The sequence below is a fragment of the Taeniopygia guttata genome, chromosome 2 (assembly GCF_048771995.1).
Source record: "Taeniopygia guttata chromosome 2, bTaeGut7.mat, whole genome shotgun sequence".
In the NCBI taxonomy this organism is placed as follows: Eukaryota; Metazoa; Chordata; class Aves; order Passeriformes; family Estrildidae; genus Taeniopygia; species Taeniopygia guttata.
The window spans coordinates 2896044-2915281 of record NC_133026.1 but is presented as its reverse complement, the minus strand read 5'-3'; the positions used below and the strand labels follow the sequence as shown (position 1 = coordinate 2915281).

Below are 19238 nucleotides of genomic sequence, written 5' to 3'. Positions count from 1 at the left end.
TTTCGCAGAAAATTACATTTTTTAGAACATAGATTGATTTATATGCAGATTTTCTTACTCCAGACAGCTCTAAAACTCTAATTTTTTAAATTTATTTTCTAGTTGGTCGAATTATGTTTCAACTCTTCTCAGACATTTGTCCAAAGACTTGTAAGAACTTCCTTTGCTTGTGCTCGGGTACGTAGCTGATTTTTCAAATATTTATTGTTAATAAATAATTTTTAGTGTTAATAATTTTAGTGTTAATTATAATTTTAATGTTAATAATTTTATTTTAATAATAATTTTTGTGTTAATTATAATTTTTGTGTATGGAAACAGCTGCTTAGGCAGGATGGGGCTCAAAGACAATGATTTTTCTTTTCCTCACAAAATTCATGCATGTCTAGAGCAAGAAGAACAAGGCTGGTATTTGGCCTGGAACAGAAGAGAAGCTGAACTCCAGAGCAGGGTATTGGTTATTGGGTGAAGGTGTCTGAACTCAGGGAGGTGCTGCAGCTCCTGCCAGTGGAACAGCTGCTGTGTCTTTCACCTGACTGGGAAAGCACTGGAGTACTCTAAAGGGGAGTGAGAAAAGGGACTGGAACTTCTGGCTGTGGCCAAAGCCCCCATCTCAGTGTACCAGCTCTGTTGAAGAGCTTTAAGTTTTAAATGGAACAGAAATGTTATCATTTATGTGTTCATAATGCATAACTTCAGAAAATACCATGAAAGTATTACAATGCCATAAAAATACTTCATTTGCTGTGAAGTATAGCATAGCTCACCCATTTCATTGTTAATTTTTAAAGTTTGAAAATATTTCAACTGATGTAATGCTTGGAAAAGCGTGCTGAAAACTTTTCACTGGAGTGAAAAGTCTGAACTGCTTTTCACTTCTGGGACTGCAGCAGAGGCAGCACTGGTGGTGTCCTGTTGGTATAGGAATGTAACTGTACCAGCTCAAGGGCCATGCAGGATCCCATTCTCTGAGGGATTTCCATAGCCCTGAGGGACATCCTGAAACATGACCAAACATGCAGGCAGATATTCCACGGTGTTGTTTGATGAGAGGTCTCCAGCTTTTCAGTGCTGTAGCACAGAGGGGTATGTTCTGGGAGGAGTGTGTCCATCCCTGTAATAAACAGCTTTGCTTGCATAACTGATGTGGAAAACAAAAATAGGGTAGGAGGAGGCGTGGATTGGGATTATGGGTGTGGAGAGGCAGGTAAATAACTTGTGTTCCATGAGTGAAGGATGATAAACAGCAATGCCCTGAGTGGCTTTTGTGCCACAAACTGCCTTTTGCCCTCATCCTGGCAGTGATGGGCTTGGAATGGCAAATTTGGGATGATTGAGCTGGCAGATAATTTGGGGTGGCAGAGTAATAGATTGCAGCAGGGAAGTGTTGGCTCTGGGTAATGAGTGTACCTGCATTTCTGAAAGTGCAGAATGTTTGGTGACATGTCCTCTAACCCAGTGTCAAATACTTGTTCCATGACCAGTGATGGGTTGGAACTGAACATTGGGTTGTTTGTCCTGTTATTTATCCTCTTGATTTGTGTTCCAGTACCCAGCATCTCCTGTACATGTGGATAATGTGGGGTTTTAACTGTTGCACAGTGTATAATATTATTATTACAACCTTTTACTGTTAATTGCCACATTTTGCCAGCTCCCCTCCTCTGGGAAGCTCAAGTCAGTGTCTCTTGACCAGTATAAATCCCTCATGGATCTACTGCCTTGAACCTCAGCCCTGCCAGTCATTGTGACCTCATCCATAAGCCCGGGGCAGCTTCTCTTCTGAATTTTGGAAGAAATGCTAATGAAACTTGAAGTTGTGGGACCACTAACTCAAAAATCACCAGCCCAGCTGATCTGCAGCTGGTGTTAAGGGGTGGCCAGACACTGCATTGACTGGGGAAGGTGTGGAAGCTTGGAGTAGCTCAATCCCACTTTTCTAAGTGTGGATCACATTGAAACTGAGTTGAAACCTGTTTTCCTGGCTTTTCTCCTGGGAATCATCTGGCACATCCAGGTGTCTGAGTGGTTTGAAAAGGATACTGTGACCTGCATAGGAGTGTAGCTGACCCACAGAAAATAGTTAACCCACCATTATCCTGAACTCTTGTTTTTTTATAAATTATCCTGAGTAGATTTATACACTCCTTCTTGAGGGGGTTTTAACAAACAACTTAATTTTCACCTCAGAGTCCCCCTTCTGGATGGTGAAAAGCCATCAGGTAGGACTGTGTTATCTTTTAGTTATGGCTTCCATGTCCATTAGAACTAGGGAGGGAAAACCCTTGGAATTTCTTCAGTGACAATCTGTAGATTCTTTTTGTTTCACCTTCTTGCAGGTGAAAAAGGAATTGGCAAAACAACTGGGAAGAAGCTGTGCTACAAAGGCACCACATTCCATCGTGTGGTTAAAAACTTCATGATTCAGGGTGGGGACTTCAGTGAAGGTAAAATGGGCTTTTAAAACTGCCAAGTTTGCAACAGAGCAGAAATGTTATCATTTATGTGTTCATAACTTCAGAAAGTACCATGAAAGTATTACAATGCCTTAAAAATACTTCATTTGTGTGAAGTATAGCATAGATGACCCATTTCATTGTTAATTTTTGAAGTTCTAAAATGTTTCACCTGATGTAATGTGTTTAGAGAAGTGTGTTAAAAACTCCTCACTGGAGGGTTTTATGATATTCCATCTTATTAAAACAATTAAAATGCAGACTCTAGTCTGAACTGCTTTTTACTTTTGTGTCTGCAGTAGAGGCAACACTGGTGGTATTTTCTTGGTACAGGTGTGTAACTTTGAATAAGTTTAAAATTAATAATAAAATACTGAATGAGCAAGAAATGTTTTAAGAGTCTCCAGAAGGAATTTACCTGGATTTTTTTGTTTGTTTCCTGAAATAGCTGTCTTTACCAAAATGTCTCTTTTCACTGTGTCCTGAAATCCTGGTCCTGACCAAAAGAGCCTGAGGAGGGAATATCCTATTTTGAGAGTCAAGTGCTGGTGGAATGTTTTGCACAGCTTTTGTATAAATGAAACAAAAAGTTTTAATTGATGCTTTTTAATGTGTAGGTAATGGAAAAGGAGGTGAATCTATTTATGGTGGCTATTTTAAAGGTAAGAGCAAATATGTCTTTGCAGATTCTCTATTCAGCTCTGAGAGAAATAAGTCTTGATTCCCAAACTCCTTAATGAAAACAGGTTCACTCATAGATCACCTTTTGCATGAAACTAATGTTGCATGAGAATTCCTTTTATATGCATGACTTTTGGATAATTTTTTGTTAATATTTAACTTAAATTGACAATTAATTAAGGCTAACATAATTGGTTAAACATGACTTTCAGCATGGAGGCTAGGCAACTTTATTCATGAATAAACTCCTATCTTCCTGCCTAAAACTGTCAACATATTCTTTTGTTTATAGAGAATGTGGTCTTTTGCAAAATGAAAAGGTAAGAGACAAAAGCTCAGTAACACAAATTCAAACTCTGTTCCCTTGTCCCCTCCCTAGTAAATATTTAGAGAACTGCTAAGTCCCTTTGTAGATGGATATCTGTGTTGCTTGGAGAAATGAAGAGTTTGTGTCTAACCTTTCTGAGGGTTAATGACTTATTCTGAAAGAGAATCCACATAATTCCAGCTCTAAACAGTGATTTCTTCTTTTGTTAATGTCCCTTTTCCTCCCCTTCCCTACTCAAGGAAGTAGGTTTGTATGCTTAGGGTTCATTTCTGACTTTATATGCTGCACAAGTCATTTTCCTTGCAAAGAATTGGTAAATAAATGTACAATTACCTCTTGTAAAAATCTATTGGAAGGAAATGGTGAGTTTTAAAATTATTTGTTTAAATACATACAATTATTTGTTTAAAAAAACAGATGGTTACTGTGATATTCAAGTGTTAAGACAGTGAATATATTTATTTACAGCCTCTGGTTCTGTGTGTGTTGCAAGTAGCTCTGGTTAGCTGCATGAAACTTAAGTTTTGTTTTTTAAAAAGAGACATAGTTTGATGTGGGACTATTAAAGTTTTTAATCAAGGAAAGGCTTGAACAGATCTATTTACCAAGAAGTTACGCAGGGTTTATTTCTCATGGTTAGTGCTAAATATGCAGGATTGTGTCTTGATATCTGATCTAAAAATTAATAGCCTTGTACATTCAAATTAGTATTTTTATCTTTGGAAATGACCTGGAGAAGATCTGGTTTTATATTTTGCTGTACAACCAGAACTCCTTTTTAATTCACTGCAATATAAAATACGTGTTTAGTTTACTCTGAGTGGCTTTTATACTTAGATTCAGATGCAGAGAGGTTTTTTTTCCTTCTGTGCTTTGAGACTTCCAGTTTTGAGTGTAGAGGTGGCATACCAGGGAAATAAAACAGCTTTTTCTCCTGATCTGTCCACCTGGAGTGTAAATAACAGCATAATGTATGTTAATTATTGTTTTAGAATGTCAATAATTCTACCAACCTTGTTCTTACCCAAATAACTCAGTATTTAAATCTATTATCTAATGTTATTGAAGACACTCATAATGACTTGAATTATTTTTAATTAGAAATGTTTGCACTGTATCTGCATCATTTTAAGAAACATAGCTTTGTCTCAACTGTAATTTGAAGAGACTTGTTTAAACCTGATTGTTGTTTTTCCTCCAACCTATTCCCATTTCTCCAGCAGCAGCAGAATTTCTCCTTAGACCATCCATAAGTTACTAAGAAAACAACCTGCTTCCCTTGCCAGGGGAAAATCTGACAAACATATTTTTTCTTCAAACAGATGAAAACTTTATTCTCAAACATGACAGAGCGTTCCTTTTGTCAATGGCAAACCGAGGGAAACATACCAATGGTTCCCAATTTTTCATGTGAGTAGATGTGATCCCACAGTGGAGCTTTTCTTACACAGAGAAGCGCTGTTCATGAGAAAGATGGTATTGCTAAATTATCCATATCCATGTTCTCCAGGGAGTGGCACCTGCAGGAGGAAATGTTACAGATCCCTATTTCCTTGTGGCATTCATTTAGATTAAAGCTGGTGCTCCGTGGATGTTCTTCCTTTGTGGCTTTTTTCCCTAAAAATCTGATTTATGTTCAGTTCTTAGTGGCCAGGAAATAGATTCTTTGCCTTTGTGGGTGCACAAATCTCATCAGTTTATCTGCGAATGACAATGATGAGCATTTTATGTAAGGGGGAGTGAGATATAGAGGTGGTTTGTATGGTTTTGTTCTTTAAAAAAATGGTGATTTATGATTTACTTTTGGGGGGTGTTTTGTTTGTTTGTTTTTTTCAGGATGAGTGGGAATTTTTATTTGATTTATTGTGATTATTATTAATTTTTTGAGTGTTTGTTCCTGACATGCTTTTTTAATACATATTCTGCATAATTCTGTTAACTTGTGCATTTACCAACACTATGTAGAATTATGTGCTGATATCCAGATTTTTCCTTCATTACCTTTAAAAAATGCCATTCTAGTAATCACAATCTGTTAAATTATAGAAATTACAGAAAACACAATAACCTTTACTCATAAGTAAAGCACTCAGGTCTGATACTTGAAGGTTTCCTGGTCAAAGCAGGTGCATTTTAGGTTGAGTATCAGTTTTTTCAAGCTTGCAAACTTTGATGTGATTATTCCTTTTGTTAACTCCCTTCTCAAAATTACCTCCTGTTAATGTTTACCAGTTTGTATTTGGAAAGAGCAGGTTGATAACTTTAGTCTAGAAATACTTTAGGAAACAACACTGGGGTTTGAAAAGTAAATTTTAGCATAGTTATTGAACTAGAAAAAGTCTTTTTTTCTTTGCCATCTTTCTTGGGGGATAAGAATGAATGGCGCTTCCCTGTCTTCCGTAAAGGAGTAAATTGTCCTCAAAAATCTTGGGTTTTTTTCTTTGCCTGAAAAAGATCTTCAGTATGATATGATGTAGTTCAGATAAGAAACATTTTTAGGTCTTTTCCTAAAAAATGTCCTGAAAATGGAAGATGCATAGGAACCTAAAAGAAAGTCTCACACTTACCACTGTTTAGACATTCTATAGAGATAAAATTGTTTCAAAATGTTTTCTGTTCCCTTCAAAGGAAATTTCACATGTTGTGCTTGATGACAATAAATCTGAAAGGATATGTGTTCACATTAATATGGAAAACAGTTTACATAAATACAACTCCATGGCTTAATAAGCTCTCTGAAGGCATTGCTTCATTATTTTTTACTTGATGACTTGCCTTTGGGTTCTCTTGCCTTAATTTTCCATTTTTAAGCTTATCTGAACATTAAACGTGAAAACCTAATGATGTCACATCAGTCAAGCAGCTGTCATTTGAGGGCTCTAAAGTTTCTTTTCTCTCCTGCATTTGATTCCAAAGTCATCTTCTTTCCCTGATGCTTGATAGGCTCAGCTTGTTCAATCAGATTTAAACACCTTGTCTGTCCCCACACCCCAAATCAACCCAAGGTTGTGTTGGATACTAAATTATAATTAATACAGGACAATAAATGAAGGTTATTTTAAAGCACTTTCATCAAATACTGAAGTATTTTGAAAGATGCAGATTCCTTGAATAATTCAGGGTTTTTTTTCATATGATCACTCTAAGGAGAAGTGTGAGTTCAGTGGGAATTGAGGCAGAGCAAGAGACCTAAACACTTCCACGTGAGCTGGGTTCACCTGGGCTGCCTGCAGGGATCCAGAGCTGGATTTAGCTCTGGTTAGGCTTAGCTTTAGGCTCCTGGGCTGTCCCCTGTGGCCTTCAGGACGAGGATGCTCTGGAGCTCTTGCCTTCCCATGCAGGTTTCTGGGCTGTCTCTAATGTCTGAGAAGGCAGCAGCCTGCCCTGGAGCCAGGGAAGAGAATCAGGATTGCAAGTGGGAAACAGCTCCTAAAGGTTTTATCTAGGCAGTTTGTACCTTCACTTTAAAATGCAGTTTATTAAAGCAGTTAGTCTTGTCGGGTGGCATTTGTCTGATTACTTAAGGGAATGTGCAGTGTATCTATAGAGCTTTTCTTTAGTAAAATACTTCCTTCCTTTACACTTTAAGCTGAAATTAAAATGTGGGGTTTTTTTATATTCCCAGTAATGCTCAGTTTCTCTGTAGTTGATCATTAGAAAAAATATTATTCAAATGTTTAACCTGAAATGTGTGTGAAAGGCAATATTCAGTGGTAGCCTTCAGATTTTTTCTTTTTAATATTTGTATATATTTCATTTATTAAATTTATAGAAAGGGAGATAGTTAATGTGAGCTTCTTTAGAGCTCTGCATTTGTTTTCAGGGATGAGAACTCTGTATCTTGTACACATCTAAAGTAGCAGATAAGGAGTGCAAATAAGTGATTTTCTTTTCTATAACAATTTGTCCAAGTAGGGGAAAAATAATAGCAAGGATCCTGACTGTAAGAGTTCTGTTAATCCATCAGAATTCCCTGCTCTCCAGAGAAAAATTATATTTGGAATAATGAGTCTTTACATCAAGTAATGTCTCTTTGGCATATTGCACCAGCAAACCAGGCACAAGGAGACTGCAATGCCTAAAAGTTAAAGTGGACAGTTTTATTTGAAACAGAATCTCCAGACTCATCCTAATGTAAACAGGCATCTGAGCCATCCTAAAAAATCATCAGCTTTCTTGGAGTAGTCAGGGATTTCTCTGGCATGAAAGAGCTTGGAGGGTTTATGGGCAGCAATGAGAGCTGGGCATGGGAGAGGCAGTGGAAGTGATGGTAGGAAGCTTCAGGGAAAAGCTTAGACTGAAATCAAAGCACTGCTGGAGAGTGGCACAGTGCAGAGGTGGAAGGAGTCAGAAATGTGTCTGTGTAGTATCAGAAGTGCTGGGTTTAATGCTTGTAGGCTAATTGCCCCCTTTTTTTATTCCCCTTAATTGAGTAGGAGCAACAGTTGGGTGGGTGGGAAGGAGAAAGTGTAGCTGAGGGAGGATTGTGAGTTCCATGCACATGTGCTGTAAATAGGCCAAGTCTGTTCTCATGTGCCTGAGAAACATTTCCTGCTCTGGAGGAACACAGCATTTGGCAGTCCAGCAGAAAGGATCCAGAGAGAATCCCTCTAGATTTGTAAAATGCTGCAATTTCAGTTTTCTTTACCCAAAGGTTTGTAGCAGTTCATTGCAGGCTTGTGTTGAAGAGAGTTGGAAAGTTTAGAAATTACCTCTTTGTATTTTCAGGGAGCCCCACTCTGATTTTTTTTTTTTTTAATTTTTTTTTTTTGGTGAATAACTTCCTGTAGAACCTTCAATGATTTTACACGTGTTCTAAACCCATCTGGGGATGTAAATCTGTAACTGTCCTGTTTCCATGTGGGTCCTGAGCTAGGAATCCCCAGGATGGGGCAGAGATTGGTAGAACCATCTTTTCTTTTTCTCTGTCTCCAGTAGCTGCTTTGAATTGCTGCTGCCAACATCAGCAGCAGTTAGTGGGGGAGCACAGAGCTCATTGATACCCAGGGCTCTTCTGGATATTCCAGCTCAGTGCCTGGATTCCTTTGGTGATGTTCTGGAGCCGTGTGCTCCCTTCTCTTTCTCTGTAAATATCTTTTCTCTTTAGAGCCATTCCATCATTCCTGTGGCCATTCCCCACGTGCCAGTGGGGAATTCACAGTACAGAATAGTGCAGCTCTGGTGAAAATGAGGGAATCAAGGAACATTACTGAGACTCGTGATTCTCACTCTCAGCTCTGTTTCCTCTCTCACACCAAATCTGCCAAGCAAACCACAAGTGCCCCTGCTGAAGGAAGAGTAAAGCAATAATAGGAAGCAAAACTAAGTAACCACTTAGAGAGGGAAATTTTGTGTCCTAATTATTTTATTATAGTTCAGGAATAAGCCCTTAGTGCAACCTAAAGAGGACTCCTGGAGTCTCTTCCTTATCAGTTCAAATGCTTGGAGTTCTTGCCTCTCTGTCCCACAGCTATTTAAAACTTGAGTCTGATTTCCTACTACTGACAGATTTTTTTTTCTTTATTGAGGGTGTTGTTGGTTTAATGTGTCTCTCAAGCTCTGCTTTCTTGCTCAGAACTAAACAGAATTTTTTGGTTTAAAAATGTTTTAATGTGTGGTGCCATGCACAGTTCATAAATTGAAACAAAGAAACCACTTTGATCTGCTAAATGAAAGATAAAATAATTTGGGAGTACTCTTGTTTTGATTTTACAAATTGTTTGTGAATGTTACCGGCTCATTAAAAGTAGTTCATATCTTTTTGGTGTCCCAAACCAGGTATTTTTCTAATCAACAGTTAATAATTTCCTTTTTTTTTTTTTTGTTGTTGTTGTTGTGCATGAAATACCTTTGAGCTAATTATTGAACAGTTGACTAATACAAAAATGAAAAAATGTCAAAAGAAAGGGGCTGATGTTGCATTATCTTTGAGCATTATTGGTACACGTGCACTTCCCACACAAGCAGGTCCCATTGGCTTGATCAAAAGTTTATGGAAAAATGAAAACATTCCCAGGATATTTTAATGCATAATCAATAACAAAAAGATCATTTTAGCACTCGGCTGTGCAGAGATAATCACTGATAGTTTGTTGGGGGTGGGGGAGAGCTGTGGGTGAGCTCAGCTGATAATGCAGTTTTCAAACATTGCTGCTGCTCAGAATTACACCAGGGTAAAATCCAGTACCAGCTGCTGCAGCTGTTTGGGCTTTTTTGCACCTGCAGTGTGGTTTTTGTTCTAAAATTCTGAGCAGAAGCAATCAATGCACACATTTTAGAGAAAGCACTGGTTTTTCACTTGTAGGAAAGCTTCATAGTAGGAGGATGTTAGCTAACTATGAAATAAATATCTGAAGCTGTGAACTTCCTGGCTGTACAGGTATCCTTTGTGAATCCAGACATTTGTGTGCCAGCCTGGGGAGTTTCTGCTTAGGAATGAATTCAGCATTTGAACTCCTATGGAGCTGCAAGCATCTGAATAAACCCACAGAAATTGGTTATTCACCTGCTTCAAGTTGGGCTTTTTTTGCTGGAATGAGACTTAGAGGGGAGTGGGGGCGTTCTCCAACTGTTTGTTTTTGCAGTAGTTTTGCAAGCAGGTTTTGTCTCGCGTTTTCTTTTTGTTTTTATAGAGAACTTTAGTTTTCAAAGTGTATTCTAAAGAAAATTTAGAGCCCTCTTTTAGGCATCCTTTTTCTGCATACAACTTGATTAATAATAATTTTAAACTTGTATTTAATAAAACATAGACTCAGTTTTGTCTGAAAATGTATTACAATTTATTTCTGCCATTTTTGTGTAAAATTTACAGAAACAGTGTTACATCGTGCGCTCCAAAGGTAATGTCTCATTCCTCTAAGGCTGTGTCCTTTCCTTTTCTTTCTGTTTTTCTCTTTCTTGTTTTTCTGATCATATTGTTATGTGCATTGAACCCTTTCTTAGGCCTGAGATTCTTTGGGGGGGGTGGGTAAGAACATGCTTTTGTCAAAAAGATGATTTTCTCTTCAGCAGTATCTTAAACCAATTTAAACTTGAATGAAGAAAGGTCCTTCTGTAAATAACTTGCATAACAGTGTCTATTAAAAGGCAGATTTTGAATGGTTTAAATGATGACAGCTCTATATAGAAATGTTCTAATAAAATATTTCTTTGGGGGGACGAACTCATCATGACTTTAGGTTTCCTTACTGCCAGGACAGGAGGTAGGTTTGGTTTGCTCCTGGTTAAGTTCTGAAGCCAAAGCAAATATTCAAGGATTGTGCAGAAAACCTTGAAATGCTTTTAAAAAGTGCACCTTGGCAGAATAAATGTCAGATTCCAGCCCTGAGTCTGAAGTGAGAAAACTTTCAAAGGCACCACAAGGATTTGGGGCTTGGGAAGTTGTTCATTCACCCAAGTCCTCGTGGTGCATCTGGAAGGTTTCCCTGTGGGACAAAGCTTCTCCTTGTTCTCTCTGGTGAACAAGGGCAGAAACCCTGTCCTTTTTATCTCTCAAACTGCCAGGGCAGTGGGGCAGCCTCTGCACAGGTTTTAATGCACCACCCACCCCTTCCTCTGCTCAGGAAGCACCAGCCCAAAGGCAGCTCCTGCTTAGGTAATTTGCTTAATTAGTCTCCAATACTGCTGCAGCATGACAGGAGCACCTGCAGCCTCCCCAGCCCTGGTTTTGAGCCTGTTGCTGTTTCCAGCTAATTCTAAACACTGTCTTCACTACTACTGGTTTCACTGAAGTGACCCACTTCTGGTTTTTTCACCCCTTTAAATCAGCTTCATAATTAAAGCCACTTAAACTGTTTACTTAACAGCAGGTTGTTAATGCAGTTAACTCTTGCTTCGAGAGCTTCAAAAGCCATAAGGATTTTTCTTTTTGTAGCATTATGCTGTGTTAGCAAGGAAAAATCAAAGAATACCCACTGCTATTGAGAAATTTAATGTTGTGTTAATAGCATTTATTCCCCTGTGTTAACCAAAAGAAGCTTTCTGTATTATTCAGTATTACAGAAGTGGGTGGGCTGGTTGATATTTGGAACTTAAAAAATAAAATCAAGAGTGTAAACACTCCTGATTCACAGTTCCACCTTTTGGGATGTGTTCAGCACTGCGGGGTTTTGTGACCTAATAGTTCAAAATTCAGGGGAAGACAAGTGTTTAAGAAGTAATATTTTATTCTAGCAGTGAAAAACTGACTTCTTCGTACCAAATCTGTGTTATTGTAAATCTAGAAAAATCACCTGTGATTGATTATTTATTTTGAGAGCGGGGAGTTCATTGGAAGGGCTTTAAAAGCACAATAGTGTTTGGGAGGAGAGAGAGAATGTTTTCAGAAGTGATTTTTCCCCCAATATTTGAGCAGGTTCTGATGTTCTTTACTCAATATTCCTGCATAGCAGGATGCCCTGTGCAGCAGAAATTCAGGCTCACTTGGAGAAGTAACTTTAATTTTGTTTTGGAAAGGGATTCACAGCATTAGAATCCAAAAGATTTGTACAAAAGGCAGTTGCATTTTCCAGGCTCAATTTGAGAAGCTGAAAAATAGGGAGGAAATCTGCATTTTTCAGTGAAGTGTAGGTGGCACAGAATGTCTGCTGTTGATTTTGGGAAGCCTGTGAGTTTTTGAGCTGAAGTGTTTGATGAGTTAAGACAGAAATACGGCTTTGTGTTCTGAGTCAGAAGGCCAAAGCAGGTAAATGGGCAGTGAGAAAGAAGTGGTGGGAGGTGAGGGGAAGCAGGGAATCCCTCATATAACTCTTCTTTTTTTAAAATAAACTGTCTTTAAAGTGACCTTGCAATCTAAGAAGCTAACAAGCTCAGAAACATTTAAATCCCACCGGTCACCTAATATTTATCACCAAATTGTATCTTTTCTGTGATTAAAAATCGTAAAGTTACATTAAATATGCATTTTAAGACACTTACGTGGAAATTGTTTACTGCATGCATGAAATGATACTTGGTACAGCTTTTACTATGCACAGTTAGCTAAACTTCAAACAAATATCATGTAAAAGTTTAAGAAAGCCTGTGTGTATAATCTGTAAGTTTAATTTGTTAATTCCATGTATTTAACTGTATTTTTTCACTATTTTTGTCTTACCTTCACCTCTTTTTTTCTTTTTTTTCTGTGTCATTCTCCTCTTTTACTTCATCTGAATCCCTGATTTTATTTTATTTTACCATCTTCCCATCTTGCTGTTTGTCCAACAGAACAACAAAACCTGCTCCTCATCTCGATGGGTAAGAATCCTTTCCAATTTCTCAAATGATTGCTGAAGTTTGAGGGTTATATTGAAAGTAGACAACAATGGGGAAACAAATCCTTAATTCGGTGGAAGATTATACAATGGGATGAGATGGAAAACAAAAGTTTCAGTTCTATAAAAGTTTCAAGTGGCGACTTACTTCCTAAAGCTGGACAAAAACTTGAATTGTCTTAAATCCTAGAATTATTTCTTCAAAACTGCTTGCTGCCCTCAGCCCATAAATCTGGGAGTTGAATTGCCAGATTTAATATATTTGAGCAGTCGTGTCTTTAGGGGCATGTTTTTATCCCTAAAATTTATGTGGCACATGGAAGACAGAGAAATGTGGTACCATAGAACAAAACCAAGGATTCCTTTATTTTAACTGTCCCTGCAATGCCAGGGGGGAATTGTGTCCTGGGTTTGTAGAGATTTATAAATTCTTCTCTGGGGAGGAGTTCTGTCTTGTTTTATAGATGGGCTCTTGATCTTTATTGCACAAAACTGCAAAAATAGAAGGGTGGGTAGTAATTTTAATCTGTTTACCCTGCCCTTGTAGAGGAGACGAGACTGCTTCAGTTTGAGAGAAATACTTGATTTCAGAGTGGATCTTTGTTTCACATTGCATAAAACCTTAGCACTGTTAATGTTAAAAGCATTTAAAAAAACTTACTTAAAATGCATTAACAGCTCAATGTTTCTATCTCAGACTTACTTTTAAAATGTGAGATAAATTGGAAAATCATCACACTGATTCACAGGTGTTTTGTGCTTTGTAAATGCTTCCTTCCTGCAGTGTGCACGTTGTCTTTGGGCTGGTTATTTCTGGGTTTGAAGTCATAGAACAGATAGAAAATCTCAAAACCGATACTGCGAGCAGGCCCTACGCAGACGTCCGAGTCATTGACTGCGGGGTGCTGGTCACCAGATCAGCTAAAGATGGTGAGTTCCCAGAATTATTCATTAGCTTTAATTCAGCATTCTCAAAATTGGTGAGCTTCATGTGTGGGGAAATTTGTAGAGAATTCTCCAGGCCTGACAGAAGGCTCACACAGTGTGTGCATCCCTGTGCAAACCTTGAGATAAGAACTGCTGGCTTAGAAATGCCACGGAATAGGACAGACATTGCTGAGAGAGAAATGGAGCCAGAAACAAGCTTCAAAGGATGGCCTTGCAAATAAGACCAGATACTCTGGAGAAACAGAACTAGGAAATATGCATTGTAGTAGGACCCATGAGGGGTAATTTTAGATGATTGACTTTAGGGCAATTTCAGCATGAAGTGGCCAAAGCTGATAGGCCAAGAAACATTTATAATGTATTGTAATTAGGAAATAGTTGGCTTCTGGTTGTGATGGCGTGAATTATAACATCTGTATTGTCTCACCCTTCTCATGAGACTGAAAATGGAATAAAAGTTTTTAAAACACCTCTCAGTTGCCCCAGCTCTGGGTCAGAAAAGTGCTCAATCCAACATCCTCCCCTCCCAGGAGCTGTTCCTGATCTCTCTTCTTGCTGTGCTTCAGAACCTGTTGAATGACAGAGTTCCTTTTGTTCTTCATGGGTTTCAGGGTGGCTTGTCCATTCTTGAAGCAAACAGGGAAGAACTCAAGGTGTGCTGGAGTTTAATCAATATAATTGTACCAGTGTGACCCTGGAAGCTCGAGGATTTCCCCCAGAGCAGGAGGGACTGCAATCACTTAGATTTGAAAAATAAGACAAGTGATGATATAGCAGAAGTTTAAACAGAAATAAGTGGGTCAGAAAAGGGCTTAATCTGACGCTCATGTTCTCAGAGAGTACAATAATTCCACCAACAGCTAAAAATCCTGATGGTAGACGTGTAGAATCTTAATTAATTCTTGTGAGCCTGTAAAATGTAAATCTTGGTGTAGAAGAGGAGGGCACAGCAAAAAAAAAAATATTTTATGCCCTCAACATTTGTCCCCTGCTCATGTTAGAGGTTGACATGACAAATTGAAAAAGGAATCTAAAGTTATTTTTCTGTGTTTGAAAGAGGGAGACATAAATGTGCTGTCCTTAAAGTTGGATTTTGTGCACTTTCCAAAAGTTTATTTTAAGATTCTGTAAAGTTAATATATGCAATATATGTGGTCAAGCTTATTTTCTTTTTCATGGAGATTCATAGAGAATAAACAATCTTAGATATATGTTTGGACAGTCTCTGAATTAGTGGAGTGTTCTAAGTTTGCATTTTCAGCCTAATTTCTGATTTTCCTTAAGGATGAGATGGTTATTTATGTCCTTTAGAGAAAGTCAAAAGGAGCTTTAGTATAAAAATGTGAGGATGCAAAAAAAGAGAAAATAACAAAGTTTTAAGAATAAAAATTACACAGCTGGGCCAGCAACTAATTTGTTCTTAATCTTTGGTTTGCAACCTGTGTGTTGTTTCCAAAAGCACCTAACTTTTTTTTTTTAAAGTGGCCTTTGCTTATCTGTGTATTCTGTCTTTGCTGGAAAATATTTGTATAGTACCAACATGGAGTTAGATGAATTTTTATTTTGATTCTTTGATATTGAGAAAAAGGTCACAGAGCTTCTCTAAAATAGTCCATTTATATATTTATGCATCTATAAAATTTTGTGCTTTGTGCTTTTACATGCACTCACATGTGCACAGTGTCAATTGAAAATATCTGTTCAAGCTTTGGAGAAGAAGAAGAAAGTTTGCTCTGACTCAGAAGCCTCAGAGTCCTCTTCCAGTGTGTCCAGCTCTTCGGAATCCTCATCTGAGAGTGAGGCTGAGAATGAAAGGAGCAGGAGGAAAAAGAGGAAAAGAAGAGCTAAAACCAAACAGTCCAGGAAACGAAGGAAGGAGGAGAGGAAGAAGGAGGATCCAAGGTGCAAGCGAACCTCAAGCCAAAGACGGTGACTGTTCTCTAAAATTTAACAATTGCAGTAAAATCTGGGGAATTGTGCTTTGTTTCCATGAAGTGCTCAAGCACTAAATATGAAAATGCTTTTAAGTTTGGGGTTTGGTGCATAATTTTATAAACAAACAAAAAACCCTAAAGCTGAGCTTGTTGAGTTTTCCATTAAATGGAAGATCTATGTAGATAGAAGCAAGAGTGATGTTGAAATTATTAATTCCAGCATGTGAAACTCTTCAGGGCTCAGCACACCTGTGTAAAAGTGAGACTTCAGGCAAATTGCAGAACTTTGTACGTATATTTGATTATATTTTAAAAATATCTCACAAGCTGTAAATGAAAAGCAGAATTACTTGCTGTAAAGCAAGGACTGAACTTTTTCTCCAGTAATAGTGGCCCATCCACCCTTTAGCCTAAAATGGGTGTTGAACACGTTTTGGTTGGTAAGCCAGCTTTAAGTTTGATGCATCTTGTCTTGGAATCCAGTTGGACAAGGGATTTTCCCAGCTGTCTGTGATTTCTCACCCTGCTCTTTCCCTTAGCAGCCTTTCTGACAAGAGCGATGTCGCAGACAAAGTCGACCTTAGCACAAAGCGGGACAAGCCTGTGGTACGTCCTGAAGAAATCCCCCCAGTGCCTGAAAATAGATTTTTGCTCAGAAGAGATGTGCCTGTTGTCAATATAGAGCCTGAACCGTAAGGAACTCCAAGCTTCTTATTCTGACTTGCTGAAAACTGTGCATGAAATATTCTTGTTAACGTTCTATTCCTGGGGCTGCTGACTGACTGCAGTGTCAGAAATGCTGCATGAGGTCATTTCTTTGTCCTTTTTACAGTTTCTTTTCCTTGTGACCTGTGCCAGGGGTTTTCAGTGAGATCTCGAGATGATTTCATTGGCCTTTCAGGTGTTAAACTCAATTAAAAACAAATAATGAATAATTTCAGAAGCAACCAAGCTATGCAAACCACAGGAAATACTTGATTGCAAGGGAAACTTGGGATTGGGAGAGGTGATTTTTTTGTCTTTCTTAAACTGAAGAAAAAACTTTGGTTCAGAATCAATGATCTGGAATTTCTTGACTTAGCAGTGTTTGAGAATAAGAGAAAATACTCTTCTTTTGCTACAAAGGAGGTCACAAATTCACAAAATACTTTTCAATGTTTTTTGTACCTCCACTGTCACATTTCATTCCTTTTGTGACTGAGCTAATCCGTTAGAGTGGATTAGCTCTAAAATCAGTGTCAGGTATGTTTGGTGTTGGTTTTTTATTTTCCCATAATGGTAGTCTCCTGTAAGCCTTTTCTTGGAATATCACTCACATTCCCAAATATTTACTCACTGCTTTTGGGGATATTGCATGGACTGAAAGGAGCAAAGCTTTAGAACCCGTGAGCTGTCCTGAACTGAGATCCTGAAACTCTTCTGCCCATGTTGTCTTCAGGATTTGTGCCCCAAACACAAGTTAACCTCCTGTGACAGTGTTTTGCAAGTTCATTGTTAGCATTAATTTCTGTGTCAAGAGATCAGGCTGCACATTTGGTTGAAAACAAATTCATGTTGATTTGCCTTTTGTTGCAGAACTCTCTTGCTTTGTTTCTTGAAAAAAACCACTGAATTCTGTCTGAAAATGAATAAGATGATGAATATTTCTCATTTTTAACTTAAACTAATTGTAAGTTGGTTTTTTTTTGCTGTGTAACTTAATTCTTTATTAATTTATGTAGGAAGCTTCTTGATGCTGCACCAGTTCTGACTGACCAGAAACCATCAGTCTCTAAATCTGGACGAAAAATTAAAGGAAGAGGCACAATAGTATGTGACAATTTTATTTATTTCTTTATTTCCTCTCTCCCAGAGTAACATCCCTGACTTTGAGCTTTGAATTTCCCTGGAGGGCTTTGTATGACACTTCATTTACATGTTGTAGGATCCAGTGTAGAAAGCATTGAAACCTTGTCAGTTAGTTGATTTTATAACACTTCTTTTCCATCCTTCCTGTTACTAGATTATTTGGAGAAAAAAATGCCAGATGGAATGTTTGGAAATATGTATGTCAATAAAGACTTGGGGAAAAATAACATAAAGTGGAGTGGAATTGGTTTCTGCCAGATATTGGAGTTTCTACTTTTTTTCCCATCATTTTGGCACCTTCTCAGCAAAATTAAGAATGAAAAAAGATGTCATTTAGGGTTGGCAGTTGGAGAAATGCGTTTTTCTTCCATCTCTTATAGTCTTGATTAGCACAGCTTCTGTCCAGGTGAAGTTTGTTGATGTTCTTCACAATACTTGTTTGTAGGTTCCATGAGACTCCAGAGTAATAAATGTGAGAATTGGGGAGGTCCAGGACACCCTGCAATCTTTTAGGCCCTTCTTCTGTAAAAGCTGGTTTTTAAGTAGTCATGGCTTCAGCTGAAACAATAGGGAAGCTCAGGTTATCTTGATTTAGTTTTGTAATACAAGAAGGATGTCTTAAGCCTTCTGTAATTACCTGGATAAATAAATACCTGCATTTTTGTGATTTTACTCTGAGGGACAACACTTCCCCCCCATTTAATTGCTTTCATAAGTGGCTTAAAATAACTGAGCCAAATCCAGATGTGCTTTTATTGAGTCAAGGAGCATCTGATTTCCTCACAGAATTTACCTAAGTGTGTATCCCACTGGGTAATGGAAAAGGAGGAGTTAGCAATAGCAGAGTTCTTCTTTCTCTGCTGCACAAGTAGCTCTTGTTGCCTACTTAAATGCTCTGCCTAAGCACAATTTTTTAAATGTGACTCTTCATTGCTCTTTTTTGTGAAAGAGTTTGGGGGGTTTTTGTGTTCAGTTTTTTACTTTTTAAGTGCTTTAAAATGATTTAATCTGGATTCCCATTTCTGAGGAGTTGAACAACAGTAACTTTTGAAATGGGGTTTGTGTTTGCTCCCTCAAACCATGATGTGAAACATTTGTGCTTTAAAAGTGAGAGTGGTTATCTGCAGTAATTGTGTTATTCCAAAAGGGAATCCTTGGCCTGTTCCTTGATTTTGCCTTTCATGTTTCCAAAAGCTGGGTGAGCTGCTGGCCTCTCTCAGGCTTTGCAGGATGCTCTGTAAGAAGTGTAAAAGATGCAGTGGTTGTGTGAGAAAGCCTTCCTGCAGCTGTGTGTGTTTGCTGTCACAGCGCTATCACACCCCGCCGCGGTCGCGCTCCTGCTCCGAGTCGGACGATGAGGAGAGCAGCGAGACCCCTCCCCACTGGAAGGAGGAGATGCAGAGGCTGCGGACGTACCGAGCACCCAGCGGGGAGAAGTGGAGCAAAGGAGACAAGTAAGAGCCTCAGCACAGCTTTGAGATGTCCTGGCCTTTGGCAAGCCCTCATTGGTTGTGTAGAGGTACCACAGCAGTACCAGGGTGAGAGGAGACGGCCTCAGGTTGTGCCAGGCGAGGTTTAGATTGGATATTAGGATTTTTTTTTTCACAGAAAACACTGGAGCTGGCTGCCCAGGGAAGTGTGAAGCCACCATCCCTAGAAGTGTTCAGAAAACATGTGGATGTGGCACCTGGTTTAATGCTGAACAAGGTGGTGGTGCCAGTGGTTAGACTTGGTGATCTTAAAGGTCTTTTCCAACCTTAAGCATTCAGTGACTTCCTCAAAGTGGATTACA

The 19238-nt window shown here is 38.4% G+C and overlaps 1 protein-coding gene across 10 annotated transcripts in view; it reads left to right on the top strand.

The window, feature by feature from the left end:
- The window catches only part of NKTR (natural killer cell triggering receptor), a 37874-nt gene that overhangs the window by 8630 nt on the left and 10006 nt on the right, over positions 1–19238 (top strand). For 3 of the 10 annotated variants that reach the window (XM_030264171.4, XM_030264166.4, XM_072925255.1), the window contains 10 exons: positions 103–177; positions 2340–2447; positions 3074–3118; positions 4788–4875; positions 12670–12699; positions 13501–13646; positions 15371–15593; positions 16141–16290; positions 17320–17407; positions 18755–18900. In XM_030264171.4, coding sequence (XP_030120031.4) covers positions 103–177; positions 2340–2447; positions 3074–3118; positions 4788–4875; positions 12670–12699; positions 13501–13646; positions 15371–15593; positions 16141–16290; positions 17320–17407; positions 18755–18900 — 1099 coding nt within the window. Of the gene's footprint in view, positions 1–102; positions 178–2339; positions 2448–3073; positions 3119–3429; positions 3458–4787; positions 4876–4899; positions 10305–12669; positions 12700–13500; positions 13647–15345; positions 15594–16137; positions 16291–17319; positions 17408–18754; positions 18901–19238 lie in introns of those variants that run through there. The other 7 variants (XM_030264167.4, XM_030264165.4, XM_072925254.1 and 4 more) reach the window with 5 other exon arrangements.